The sequence below is a fragment of the Martes martes genome (genome assembly GCF_963455335.1).
Source record: "Martes martes genome assembly, chromosome: 6".
Lineage (NCBI taxonomy): Eukaryota > Metazoa > Chordata > Mammalia > Carnivora > Mustelidae > Martes > Martes martes.
In genome coordinates, this window is record NC_137893.1 from 46,934,863 (window position 1) to 46,948,524 (window position 13,662).

General features: G+C 34.8%; 1 protein-coding gene across 2 annotated transcripts in view; it reads left to right on the plus strand.

The window, feature by feature from the left end:
• The window catches only part of IBTK (inhibitor of Bruton tyrosine kinase), a 96,136-nt gene that overhangs the window by 27,311 nt on the left and 55,163 nt on the right, over positions 1-13,662 (plus strand). The window contains exons 6-11 of one of the 2 annotated variants that reach the window (XM_080806284.1): positions 1,820-1,990; positions 5,035-5,152; positions 5,233-5,413; positions 7,615-7,738; positions 9,952-10,129; positions 13,285-13,462. In XM_080806284.1, the coding sequence (XP_080662410.1) occupies positions 1,820-1,990; positions 5,035-5,152; positions 5,233-5,413; positions 7,615-7,738; positions 9,952-10,129; positions 13,285-13,462 (950 nt within the window). The remainder of the gene's footprint in view (positions 1-1,819; positions 1,991-5,034; positions 5,153-5,232; positions 5,414-7,614; positions 7,739-9,951; positions 10,130-13,284; positions 13,463-13,662) is intronic. The other variant, XM_080806285.1, reaches the window with a different exon arrangement.

Consider the following 13,662-nt stretch of genomic DNA (forward strand, 5'->3'; position numbering starts at 1 on the left):
CTCTGAAATAAATAAAATCTCTTAAAAAAATCAATTAGTTTCTTGTTCTATCATGTTCAAATTAAAGGATTTAGATATGCCAAATTCTAAAGCTTCAAAGGAAAATTATATTTTGCCTTTGGCAAATACTGGGACAGGAGAGCATATAAATAAGCTTTAAAATGTTTCCATAGTTGAAATTTTAAAAGTCAGACTAATTTTTTTTAAAGATTTATTTATGGGGCACCTGGGTGGCTCAGTGGGTTAAGCCTCTGCCTTGGGCTCAGGTCATGATCTCAGGGTCCTGGGATCGAGCCCCACATTGGGCTCTCTGCTCAGCAGGGAGCCTGCTTCCCCCTCTCTCTGCCTGCCTCTCTGCCTACTTGTGATCTCTCTCTGTCAAGTAAATAAATAAAATAAAAATAAAAAGATTTGTTTATTTGACAGAGAGTGCGAAAGAACACACTCATGTGCACGAGCAAGGGGACTGGCAGAGGGAGAGGCAGCTTCCCTATGTAGGGACCTTAGCACAGCTCTATCCCAGGACCCCAAGATCATGACCTGAGCTGAAGGCAGACAGATAACTGACTGAGCCACCCAGGTGCCCCATAAGTCAGACTAATTGCAAAACCTTGGTGTTTTAAATTTTTTTAACTTCTCATCAAAGTATTGTGGTCTAAAAGTTGAGTCGGGGGTACCTGGATGGCTCAGTTGGTTAAGCCTCTGAATCTTGGTTTCAGCCCAGGTCATGAGCTCATGGATTATGAGATTTATCCCTGCCTAAGGCTCTGCATTCAGGGGAGAGTCTACTTGAAGATTCTTTCCCTCTGCACCCCCCCGCAACTTGCATGCAGACACACGCATGTTCTCTAAATAAATAAATCTTAAAAATGTAAAAGTTGAGCCCATATTTTCTTTGTATAATCACAAAATTGAGTCTTAAGGTACAGAAACTTAGTGTTAATTGGAAGCCTAATAATTATTGCATTCAATAATGTTGCCTCAGTAGGTTATTTATTTTTTTAAGATTTTATTTATTTATTTGGCAGACAGAGATCACAAATAGGCAGAGAAGCAGGCAGAGAGAGAGAGGGGGAGGCAGGCTCCCTGCTGAGCAGAAAGCCCGATGCAGGGCTCGATCCCAGGACCCTGGGATCATGACCTGAGCTGAAGGTAGAGGCTTTAACCCACTGAGCCACCCAGGTGCCCCTCAGTAGGTTACTTTTAAGGTAAATTTTTTTGACGGGATTACTGGTATATTTATCTATTAAAGGGTACTTTAAAAAGAAGAGAGCTATGATAACAGCTTTCATTTTTCATGGGTTTATTATGTTCTAAATATCAGCGATGCTTTTCATGCAGTATCATTACCTTGACTTAAGCCTCACAGCAACACTATGAGATTATAGGCATTATTATCTTCATTCTGTGCAGTGTCAGAGACTGTTGTTTTTTATACTTACCAACTCATTTACTCCTCACACCTGTATTTTCCTGTTTTTTTATTTATTTTTTTTTCAATACATCAGTGAGTACTTCAGCTGAAGAGCTCTCTTTATTTATACCAACCAAATTTGCACTTGGTGTATGATAAGGGCTCAAAAATCATTTGTTGGACTGAATTATTTTACTGAAATGTCATACTGGGGTTTTGTATTTTACTCATAAATCAATGTCCATATCCTATTAAACTCACCTATCTTTACTAAATTGTAGAGTTTACCTATGATAGATCAGCCATTTATTAGTCATATCATTTTGGATATAGAATCACTAAATTTTCTTTGTATTTTTGTATAAATGGTTAATATATTATACTAAAGTTAATTTTATTTTGTAGATCCCTAGGCTTGTGGAAGGACTGAGTGGTCATAATTGTTCCCAAGTGGCAGCTGCTAAGGATCATACTGTGGTACTGACTGAAGATGGATGTGTTTATACATTTGGTCTGAATATTTTTCATCAGTTAGGAATTATTCCTCCACCCTCCAGTTGTAACGTACCGAGACAGGTAAGCTTCCTTTTTTAAAACAAGGTGAATTTTTGCTATAAAACCTGTATGACAAAAGGTGGAAGGTATTGATAGGCAATTTATTTTACTTGTATTTGTGGTATATACTTTATTTTTCACAGGAGACATTAAGCATAGTACAAATTAGCATTTGTTTGGAGTAAGGGAGAAGGCAATTGGGAAATTAGGCCCCTAAGTGCTTTGGTTTCAGCTTTTAAAGTATTTATAAGCAGAGGGGGATCCACATTTTTGGGTTTTGAAACAAATAATTTTCAGGCCCTCCTTAAGAAAAAATACGAAGTTTTAAAATGCAAAATGGCCATATAAGTGAGTTACCCAGAGGACTAAGCTTATTGGCCTCATGGAAAATGTGCCTCTGCACCGAAAACATACATGGCAAGTTTATGTGAGGTGTGGACAGTGTCCAAAAGCCACTCTTCTTTGTTCTGATTTCCCCCTCCCATTTGCACAACCACTACCAGAAGGTACCCTTTACTCAGCTTCACAGACTTAGTTCAAAAAACTAGGACTGGTAGTCTAATAATATGTTGCTAGAATCCTCACTCAATAACAAGGGAGATTTCAGATAATAAAATTTTGTATTTTCAGAGGTGAAGTTTCTTTATTGATTTAATCCTCTGTATTTACAGTTATTATTAGGTATATATTTTTAATTAATAAGCTTTTAAATCTAATGCTTTTCCATCCTGGATGACTAATGAATCAATAGGAATTACTGAGAAGTTGTTAGAGGTAGTCTCCAATCTGTGGTACTTTCTGGTTGGAAAATCCATTTTCTGTAGTCGTGGACTTTATGGATATTTAACCATTTTGTAGATTTCTTTATAAATAGTAGATTTCTTTCCTGTTTTTATTCTTATTGTGTGGCTGTCTTGGAGCTTTAGGTTGGTATGGACATATGCAGTATTCTCAGTTACTTTTGCAACCCCAGGAGCCATTTGACAATGTGCAGAGACCTTTTTAGTTGTAAAAACTGGAGTGGGGGTGCTACTGACATCCAGTAGGTAGAGTCCAGGGATATTGCTAAACCTACAGTTTAAAAGGTAGTCCCTTACAACAAAGATTCATCTGGCTGAAAATGTTAGTAGTGCCACTGTTGGGAGACTCTGAATATGTCCAGCATTTTTTCTCTTATTTTTTTTTTTTTCATTTTCTTTTTTATTTCCCTGACGTAGTAAGTGTACTCTTTAATCCTACTACTCACTTGTTTCATTCATTCCCCAATCTACCTCCCATGTGATGACCATTAGTTTGGTCTCTGTAGTTAAGGGTCTCTTTCTTGATTTGTCTTTGTCTCTCACCTTTTTTCCTTTGCTTATTTTTTTTTCTTAAATTCCACATATGAGTGAGATCATATGGTATTTGTCTTTCTCTAACTGACTTATTTCCCTCAGCATTGTATTCTCTAGCTGTATCCATGTTGTTGCAAATAACAAGATTTAATTCTTTTTTATGACTGAATATTCCTTTGTGTGCACGCGCGTGTGTGTGTATGTGTGTGTACCTCTTTATCCATTCATTTTTTGATGAGTACTTGGCTGTTTCCATAGTTTGGTTATTGTAAATAATACTGCAGTAAACATAGGGGTGCATGTATCCCTTTAAACTAGTGTTTTTGTATTTTCTCGGTAAATACCCAATAGTATGATTCCTAGATCATAGGGTAGTTCTATTTTTAATTTTTTGAGGAACCTCCATACAGTTTTCCACAATGGCTGTAATAGTTTGCATTCCCACCAACAGTGCAAGACAGTTTCCCTTTCTCCACATCTTTGTTACCACATATTATTTGTGTTTTTTATTTTAGCCATTCTGACAGGTGTGAGGTGGTATCTCACTGTAGTTTTGAATTCTGTTTCCCTGTTCTTGAGCATCTTTTTATGGATCTTTTGGTTGTCTGTATTTCTTCTTTGGAGAAATGTCTGTTCATGTCTTATGCCTATTTTTTAATTGGATTATTTGTTTTTTGGGTATTGAGTTGTATGAATTCTTTATATATTTTGGATACTACACCTTTATTAAATATGCCATTTGCAGATATCTTCTCCCATTCCACAGGTTGCCTTTTAGTTTTGTTGGTCGTTTCCCTTGCTGTGTACAAACTTTTTGTTTTGATGTGGTCTCAGTAGTTTATTTCTGCTTTTGTTTCCCTTGCCTCAGGAGACATGCCAAGAAAAAAGTTTCTATGGTCAGTGTCAGAGACCTTACTGCCTGTGTTCTCTTCAAGAATCTTTGTGGTTTCAGGTCTCACATTTAGATCTTTCATCCAATTTGAGTTTATTTTTGTGTATGGTGAGAGAAAGCGGTCCAGTTTATTTTTTGCATGTTGCTGTTCAGTTTTCCCAATACCAAGAGACTTTTTCCCATTGTAAACATTCATTCCTCTGTTGTAGATTAATTGACCATATAATTGTTTTATTTCTGGGTTTTCAGTTCTATTCCATTGATCTATGTATCTTTTTTTGTGCTAATACCATACTGTTCTCATTACTGCTGTTTTGTAATGTAACTTGTAATCTGGAATTATGATATCTCCAGTTTTGGTTTTCTCTTTTGAGATTGCTTTGGCTATTCTTGGGATGTAGGGGTGGTTCAATATTCATACAAGAATCAGTGTAATACATTGCATCAATAAGAGTCATCTGGCTGAAAATGTCATTAGTGCCACTGTTGAGAGACCCTGAATATGTCAAATTTAAAAGTACTTTATTTTCTGATAGAATGCCTGTTTTACATATTGCTTGGTGACAGGTTGGATGATTTGGCTTTTCTACTGTGTTAATTTTTTATATGTTAAAACTGCTGACTTGAAGTGGCTACATCAGAATATCTTGTGTTCTGAGAAGAAGAGTTGGAGTCTCAGTGTTAGTGCTAAGATCTGTTAATGAATTCTGCCCTTAGAACTTAAGGGAGCACTGGTAGTTAGTGTGCCATATATTTGCTACTCTCGTCTACTGGATCTTTGAAATATTGTATTCGTTCTTAATAATATAATCTGTTGTCTTAATTGTCTTTTTGAGTAGATGCAGGCAAAATATCTAAAAGGAAGGACAATCATTGGAGTAGCAGCAGGCAGGTTTCATACAGTGCTGTGGACTAGAGAAGCTGTTTACACTATGGGGCTAAATGGTGGACAACTGGGTAAGAAATCCTGATGACATTATCTGAAAAATAAATTGAATTTTTTGGATATTTTGTGACTTATTTGTGTAATTTTTTAGGTTATTTGCCAGATCCCAATGGAGAAAAGTATGTAACTGCTCCTCGTCAAGTCTCTGCCCTTCATCATAAGGATATCACTTTGTCTTTGGTTGCTGCAAGTGATGGGGCCACAGTCTGTGTTACTACAAGAGGAGATATTTACTTACTTGCAGACTATCAGTGCAAGAAGATGGCGTCTAAGTATGTGTATTTTTATTAAGAAATGTAACTTTAATAATAATTCAGTTCTTCCAGCAAAACTCTGAGGATTCACTTTATGCTATGCTCTGGAGTATGAGATGAAGAAAACTGAACAAAGAGAATTTAAAGCTGAAAGGAAAAGTTAAGAGTTTTTGCCTTTGATGAGCTTAGTCTTTGACATGCATCCAGGAAATATATGTAGAAGTTCTCTGCAAATCATAAAAAAGTATTTCTGAATTATATTTACCGTGTGGTTAAATGTGACCTATAAATTTTCCTTCTTTTTTTTTATGCTTCAGGTACATAGAACTAGATTAATCATAGTTCTTGGTTTGTGACACAATCATCATTGGTTCATATGTAGCCTTTTTTTGTTATGTACCTATTTATTTTGAAAAAAATAGTTACATATCATGGGTTCTCAATCCCTGTGTTTGTAACTGACTGGTATATTTTTTATCTTTAAGTTTGTGTAGCCTTTTGTTACCTGAAAGTAGGTTATAGTAGCATGCAGTAGATTAGCAGTGATTGGCTCATTGAAAAGTTCAGGTAATGCTGGGAACCGTAAAACCTAAGTTTAAGTATGGATGGGTCTGCCAATTGGAGTTCCCTAGCTTTTGTGCATAAACCATACCTGTAATGTGTCATCTGTGATTTCATTTGAACAGTTTAAGGAGCAAGCTCTTAAAATCAATTGTGAGGAATTAATATGGTAAGAGTCCTTTACTTCTCATGTATTTCAGCCTTATATAGTTGATTAATTTATTTCTGGTTTGACAGCAGTTTTTTGCTATGCATTTTTTAAAAAAAGATTTTATTTATTTATTTAACAGAGAGAGCACAAGTAGACAGAGAGGCAGGCACAGAGAGAGGGGGAAGCAGACTCCCTGCTGAGCAGAGAGCCCAATGGGGCTCGTTCCCTGAGATCATGACCTGAGTGGAAGGCAGAGACTTAACCCACCAAGCCACCCAGGCACCCCTTGCTATGCATTTTTATTGTGTCATTCCAAAGTATTCAACTTAAAAAAAAATAGGCCTTTAAGACTAATATTTTATTAGTTTATTTAATATTTCATTCTGTGGTTACAGTAATAAATACAAGTAGAGAAATAGATCTTGGAACAAATAAGATGAAATTCAAATACCTGGAAGAGTATAGCTCAATTAGTGGAAGCAGTAGTGTGCAGGAATTCTAGAGATTACTCATGTGAATTTTTAAATAAGCAGTCAGGTTTTTAAATTGATACTGAAATGCAACAGAATCTGCTTTTGCTATTATAAATGAGATAGTACTTCATAGACATATAACATCCATGAAATAAGCTCACGAACAGAGAATGTCAGCCATCAGTTTGTCACAATTCAGCTTCTATGTGTAATAATTGGAAGGGTATCAGTTGTAGGTCATAGTTTAGTTTTAGAAACATGAAAATGTGAACATAAGTGTTTCTTAGAACTGACTGACTAGGTTTTTCTTTTGAGCATGAGGTGATTTGTGGGATGTTAGGTTTTGTTACTGATTAACATTTATAAAACTTGCCCTGATAGCATTAAATTACATAAACATAAGTTATATCCAGGTTTTAAATAAGAAAATTTTTTGTTGTAGATTGTTATTTTGGAAAGTAAAAATCTTTTAATGCAGGCAAAATATCTGAAAGGGAGGACAATGATTAGAGTAGTAATGGGCAAGTTTCACACAGTGGTATAGGAATATCACATGTATAGGTGTAATGAAATGGCTAGTGGATGAGTTATTAAATTAGCAACATTACTGATGATTTTCCTGGTAGCTGTAGCTATTTAGGCTTGTCCATATTTGAAGTTAAGGATTTCTATTTCATTTTCAGGTTTAAAGTTTTTCTTGTCTGTTAAAATGCAAATACTCTTAGGAGCTTTTAATTTTAGCAGTTATATCTAGTAGAGTAAATGTGTGTGTTCTAAAGTGGGGTTTTAGGTGTCAAAAGTGTGTATATGTATGGGTAGAGGCATTTGGGAGGGAAGTACTTGCTATGAAAAGAAACGGCCATTACATAGGGGACACATACAGAATGGAGAGACTTAGGTTACCAAAGGCCAAATCATCTTACTTCACCTTTCATAGTAATCACCCTAGATTATTGTTTGATTAGTAATTTATTTAAAATTGAGTGTGTCTATTTTAAAGAACATATTAATGAAGAACTTTCTTTTTCACCTAGACAACTAAACTTGAAAAAAGTTCTTGTTTCTGGGGGGCGTATGGAATACAAGGTTGATCCTGAAAATTTGAAAGAAAATGGAGGTCAAAAAATTTGCATTCTTGCAATGGATGGAGCTGGAAGGGTGAGTGTATATTTATGCAAAAGTATTTTAAAGTAATTTTATTCTGAGTTTATAGCTATAAGGGACCTGATAATGTGAACATGTATTACTAGATAATGATGATTCCTGTTGACTTTGTTTCTCTACCCATTTTTTATGTCCAGCACTAATTAGTATGGACCTGGTATTTTAAAGAAAGTTTGATGACATTTAACTAATGTTGCACAGTATAGCTTTGTTAAACTGTAGCTTAAAATTTCATTTACTGTGCTTGAAATGGAAATCAGTAGGGGATTTTGATGGATTATTTGATATGCATATTGAGTACTGATGAAGATAGCAAATTACATATATAGGAGATATTTTATGTAACTGCTTAAATTAAAAGCTAAACAGGTGATATTAAAAATTTGTTTCATAATTTGAAAATTTTTCCCAGATTTAGTTTTTTTTTTTTTTAAGATTTTTAAAACATTTTTTTTATTTATTTGACAGAGAGCGAGAGATCACAAGTAGGCATAGCAGGCAGAGAGAGAGAGAAGCAGGCTCCCCGCTGAGCAGAGAGCTTGATGCGGGGCTCGATCCCAGGGCTCAATCCCAGGACTCTGAGATCATTACCTGAGCTGAAGGCAGAGGCTTAACCCACTGAGCCACCCAGGCGCCCCCCCAGATTTAGTTTTAAGTAAATATACACATAATGTATATTTTTAGAGATTATAGCTGTCATATATAAGATAATGCCTTCCTAGATCACTATAGAAAGAATCGCTAACCTCTTTCTGTTTAAGTACAGTTCAATTTTAATTCCCTATGCAAATATATCACATTTTTCTAATGAAATTGTTAAATTAAAATTATATTATACATTAATAACAAAGAGTTTTACACTGTAGCTAGAAAAACACAGACTGCCTTCTGCTTTTTGCTTATCAAATAGAAAAACAATGTTTTCTGAGGTTTATAAAGTGCTATAAAATATATTTTGGAAATTGAAGAATTTATCGTAAAGCTCCATCTACTGGTATAAATCTGTGGTCTATCATTTTAACATAGGGAACTATATTAGAATTAGAACTCTGATTTTATACTAATAGGAGGAAGCGGTGGCATGGGATTACGTAAAATAGTGAGTGTAAAAAACATTTGACTCTAGCATGTGTTTCATTTATATTAATAGGGATCTAGTCTATACCTTTCGTTGTTACTTTCCAGAAAATTAGAATCTTACTATGAAAACCAATCTCTGAAGGAATCAATCAGTATAGTCTTTTTTTAAAAAAACTTTTAACGTAACTTTTGAGTGACCTTGGCAGGTACCATTTTGTGTTTTACTTTTCTTAAATATGAGGGGAATTGAACTTTTAAAAATCAGCAGTATTAATTTTTCAAATAAAATCTTTCTTGGAATGCAAATATATGAAGCAGATAAGAGTTACTGTTCTGGATAAAGCTGAATTGGGAAACTCAAGACCATACCTCTCATTGTTCTCTCCATCCCTGTGCAGCAGATTCTAAGTCATTTTTCAGGAATGCTAAGGTTTGTAGAACTATTTGGAAGCCATTGAACTCTGTTTTAATTTTTCTATCTCTAAAATTTTGTTTTAGTTATAAAATAGGGTTATTCATACCACTGCTTTTTTTCTTGAGAGCTAAAGTTTGGATTTTTAGTAGGCTGATTTTTATTCTTGCAAACAGATGGTACTACAACAAGTGTGATATCTAAATTTTAGCTTTCATATTTTTGTTTTCCTTTATCATTGTAGTAGATTGATTTGTGAAAAATAAGTGATACTGAATGATACTTCTTAAGAGGACTGTCTTTTAAATATTTTTAATGTTTCATATTTGCTTAATGTACTTTTTCTGAAAGATCCAGTTCTTTAAAAATAAATTGATTTTTTTTTTTTTTGACAGAGAGAGAGAGAGAGATCACAAGCAGGCAGAGAGGCAGGCAGAGAGAGGGGGAAGCAGGCTCCCCGCTGAGCAGAGAGCCCGATGCAGGGCTCGATCCCAGGACCCTGAGATCATGACCTGAGCCGAAGGCAGAGGCTTAACCCACTGAGCCACCCAGGCGCCCCTAAATTGATTTTTATAGTATCTTTTTCTGTGAAAGAATGAACATGAAACATTAATCAGAGCTTTTGTTTTAGAGATATTGTTTCTAGATTTCAGTTTTTGGTTGTTCAGGTGATGTACGGGAATATATATTCCAATGTAATTTGGGTTTATTTTAGGTATTTTGCTGGAGATCAGTCAGCAGTTCTCTGAAGCAGTGTCGATGGGCCTATCCACGCCAGGTCTTCATTTCTGACATTGCTTTAAATAGAAAAGACATTTTATTTGTCACACAGGATGGAGAAGGATTTAGAGGAAAATGGTTTGAAGAAAAAAAAAAGAATTCTGAAAAGAAAGGTCAGTTCATATATGTGAATAGTGAGTAAATTATCTTTCAGTTAACCTTTAATTTCAGAAGTGTTTTTTATTAGGTTTGACAAATGTCACTAGGTTTTACCTTTAAGTCTCCTCTTTTGATTTTTGATGCGTGTGTGTGTGTGTGTGTGTGTGCAGATAAGCTGAATTCAGTTCACTTAAATCTGGTTTTCAACTGTTTATCTGTCTCAGTATATCCTGAGGTCTTGGTTATAGGGCCAGGGAAGCGTAAAGTTTAAAGCAAAAACTTCCCAGATGCTTTTTTTTTTAAAGATTTTATTTATTTATTTAACAGAGAGAGGGAGAGAGATCACAAGTAGGCAGAGAGATAGGCAGAGAGAGGGCGAAGCAGGCTCCCTGCTGAGCAGAGAGCCCGATGCGGGGCTCGATCCCAGGACTACTGGGATCATGACCTGAGCTGAAGGCAGAGGCTTAACCCACTGAGCCACCCAGGCGCCCCCCCAGATGCTTTTTAATCATCTTCCAAGCTCCATTTTTTCTCTTCTTCTCTAAATTGGGAATTGAGTGGCTTATACATATATATGTGTGTGTGTGTATATATGTGTGTGTGTGTGTGTGTGTGTGTGTGTGTATATTTATATATATATATTTTATACCCACTTGTGTATATAAAATTAAAGTTTTTAAAATGTACATTTCATGGCTTAAAGGGAAATTATGGGAAGAACGAAGTCTGTATTAATGAGAATTAAATAAAAGTAGTTGTATGAAACAGTTGCTGAATAGAGAATAGTTTTATTTCATTACTTAGTGAATATAAAGGATAGGTTTAATTAAGATGCCACCACTGAAAATAGAAGTTATTCATTATGTAGTTCATTCTTTCTTTCTTTCTTTCTTTCTTTTTAAGATTCTATTCATTCATGAGAGAGAGAGAGAGCACAAGCAGGGGGAGAGGCAGAGGGAGAAGCAGGCTCCCCAAGGAGCAGGCAGCCCAATGTGGGACTCGATCCCAGGAGCCGGGATCATGACCTGAGCTGAAGGCAGACGCTTAACCTTCTGAGCCACTCAGGCGCCCTCCTCTGTAGTTCATTCTTAATTTTATCTGATTATGAATTTATAAATTGTTGGATTACTTGCATTGTTCTTTTAACTTAGGTTACCAACTTTTTTCTTTCATCCATAATTACTAATCTGTTGATTTTTCTGCTGGAAAAACTAGAATTCATTTACCACTTCACAGTTCGTTGGTCCCACCCTGTCCTTTCTCACATGGACTACTGTAAAAAATAGGTTTTCCTTAATCATACTCTTATTTCTTCTTATTTCTTCTTAATTGATTATCAGAATCAATTAAGATCTGATTCTAATATTCCTGTGTTCAGAACTCTTTAATGGTTTCCCCACTTCCTAAACATTATTCTGAAAGCTCCTGCTCTGACTGTTGTTTTTGTCTCTGAACTCCCTTTCATTTACCACTCTCCGGTTAGATTGACCTTCAGGTTTTCAATTTTTTTCAGTAGTCCCAGGGCTTTTTCTAATTTTTCACATCTCAGCTTTATTTATACTTCATCAGAGATATTTTCACAGATCTCTCAATCTAAATTGAAGTACCCTGTTTCACTTTTCATATTCCTTTTGTATTTTCAGGATACAGGTCATTTTTCCTTGCTATGTATTTATCTTTGTGATTAATTTTTCTAATGCTTGCCTCCTATGAGACTGCAAGATGGCAAGGACCTTGACTATTTCACTGTATCCTTAGCATTCAGCATATTTCCTGACACATAGTAGTCACTTATTAAGTCATCTGTTAAATGAATAAATTCGTTATTGTATGGTAAAACATATATAAGGAACATTTAAAATTATTCAGAAAATTATAAACCTATTCTTTAAAATCGTAAAGCCACAGTGAAGTGATTACTGATTTGTTGTATTTCTTTTTTTTCTTACAGATTATATAAGTGTATAAACTTTTAAAGTAGATTTACTATATGTCAGATATAGGGCTATGCTTTATTGATAACAAAATATATGTAAGATAGGCCCCTGTTTTCAGACATTCATAAGTTTGTAGTGACAATAGACATATACATAACTATTTACAGTTTACAAATACTAATATGTATATGTTAGGTTTGAGAGTATAGAAATTGCAATAACTGAGTGTTTGGGAAAGATTAGTGAAGCCCCATAAAACTGAAGTAGAGTTAATTTGATGGAGTAAATGCAGGTTTGACTTGTAAATGTTGAAAGTCTTGGGATTGTATCTTAGTCATATTTAGTTATCTAGAACTGAATTCATGATCTCATGCTCCCACATTTGCTTTTCAACGTTTTCTAAGTAAATGGTTATCTTTGACACCTCACATCCCCCCACCCCAGTATCTGATCAGTCATCCAGTTTTTGTCACTTCTGTCTCAAATATTTCTGAAATCTTTCCACTTTTCTCTGCTTTTATTGCTACAACTTCAGTGTATGTTATTTATTCTTTTTTGGACTCTTATAGTTTCCTAGGTGATCTCTTTGTCTTTATTTTTAATTTCTTTCAGCATTCTTCCTATTGCAGCCAGAATCATTTTTTGCATGCAAATTTCATACTTTTTTTCATAGTCTTAATCTGACTTGTAATGAAACAATCATTCGTTTAAATGTCTGTCTTCTCTGCTGGATCGTGTATTCTGAGATGGTAGGGATGTCTGTCTTGTTCACTACTGTATCATTAGGGACAGACTGATGATTGCTGTATCACAGTAGCACAGTATGGTCACTCAGATATTTGGAAACAAATAAACATGCAAACAAATTATGAAAAGGCTAAGTTTACTTATTTTTAATGCAAGCTGAGGAATTTTAGAAGCCAGTATAATACTAGATTTGCTTTTTAGAAAGACAACTTTGGTTGCAGTATGGAAAATGTTTTTGTTGAAAGAGATAAAGTCATGGATAATTGAGAATTGACTAACCAAAATTTCCTGTGTAATACCTGTACATAGGTATAAGAAAGAGAGGATAATTGTGTTTAAGAGAGAGAGGATATAATTCTTCAAAAAGACATATATGAAAGATATTTCTATATTTTAATTGTTTTTCTATTTTCTTTACTCCTAAACCATTTTAAGAGTTTCAGTAAAGCCTCCATTAATGGAAGTTTGTTTGTTTTTCTTTTTAGCAGAGATTTTATCAAATCTCCATAATTCCTCATCAGATGTGTCTTGTGTCTCTGATATAAATAGTGTGTATGAAAGAATTCGGCTTGAGAAACTTACTTTTGCCCATAGAGCTGTTAGTGTCAGCACAGACCCAAGTGGATGCAACTTTGCAGTCTTGCAGTCAGATCCTAAAACAAGGTACACTTGTATATATTAAATTTCATTTTTAGAAGGAATAATCACTGGGTTTTGTTTTGATTTTAGTAGCTCCTGGAGTAAATTTAATTGAAATGTTTTTGCCAAGACTTGTAGAGGCTTTAGACATAAAATCATGTTACCTGGATATCTCAAAGGTAGAATTTGTTAGAGTGGGAATGATAAGTGTTTCTCTTAGTTTG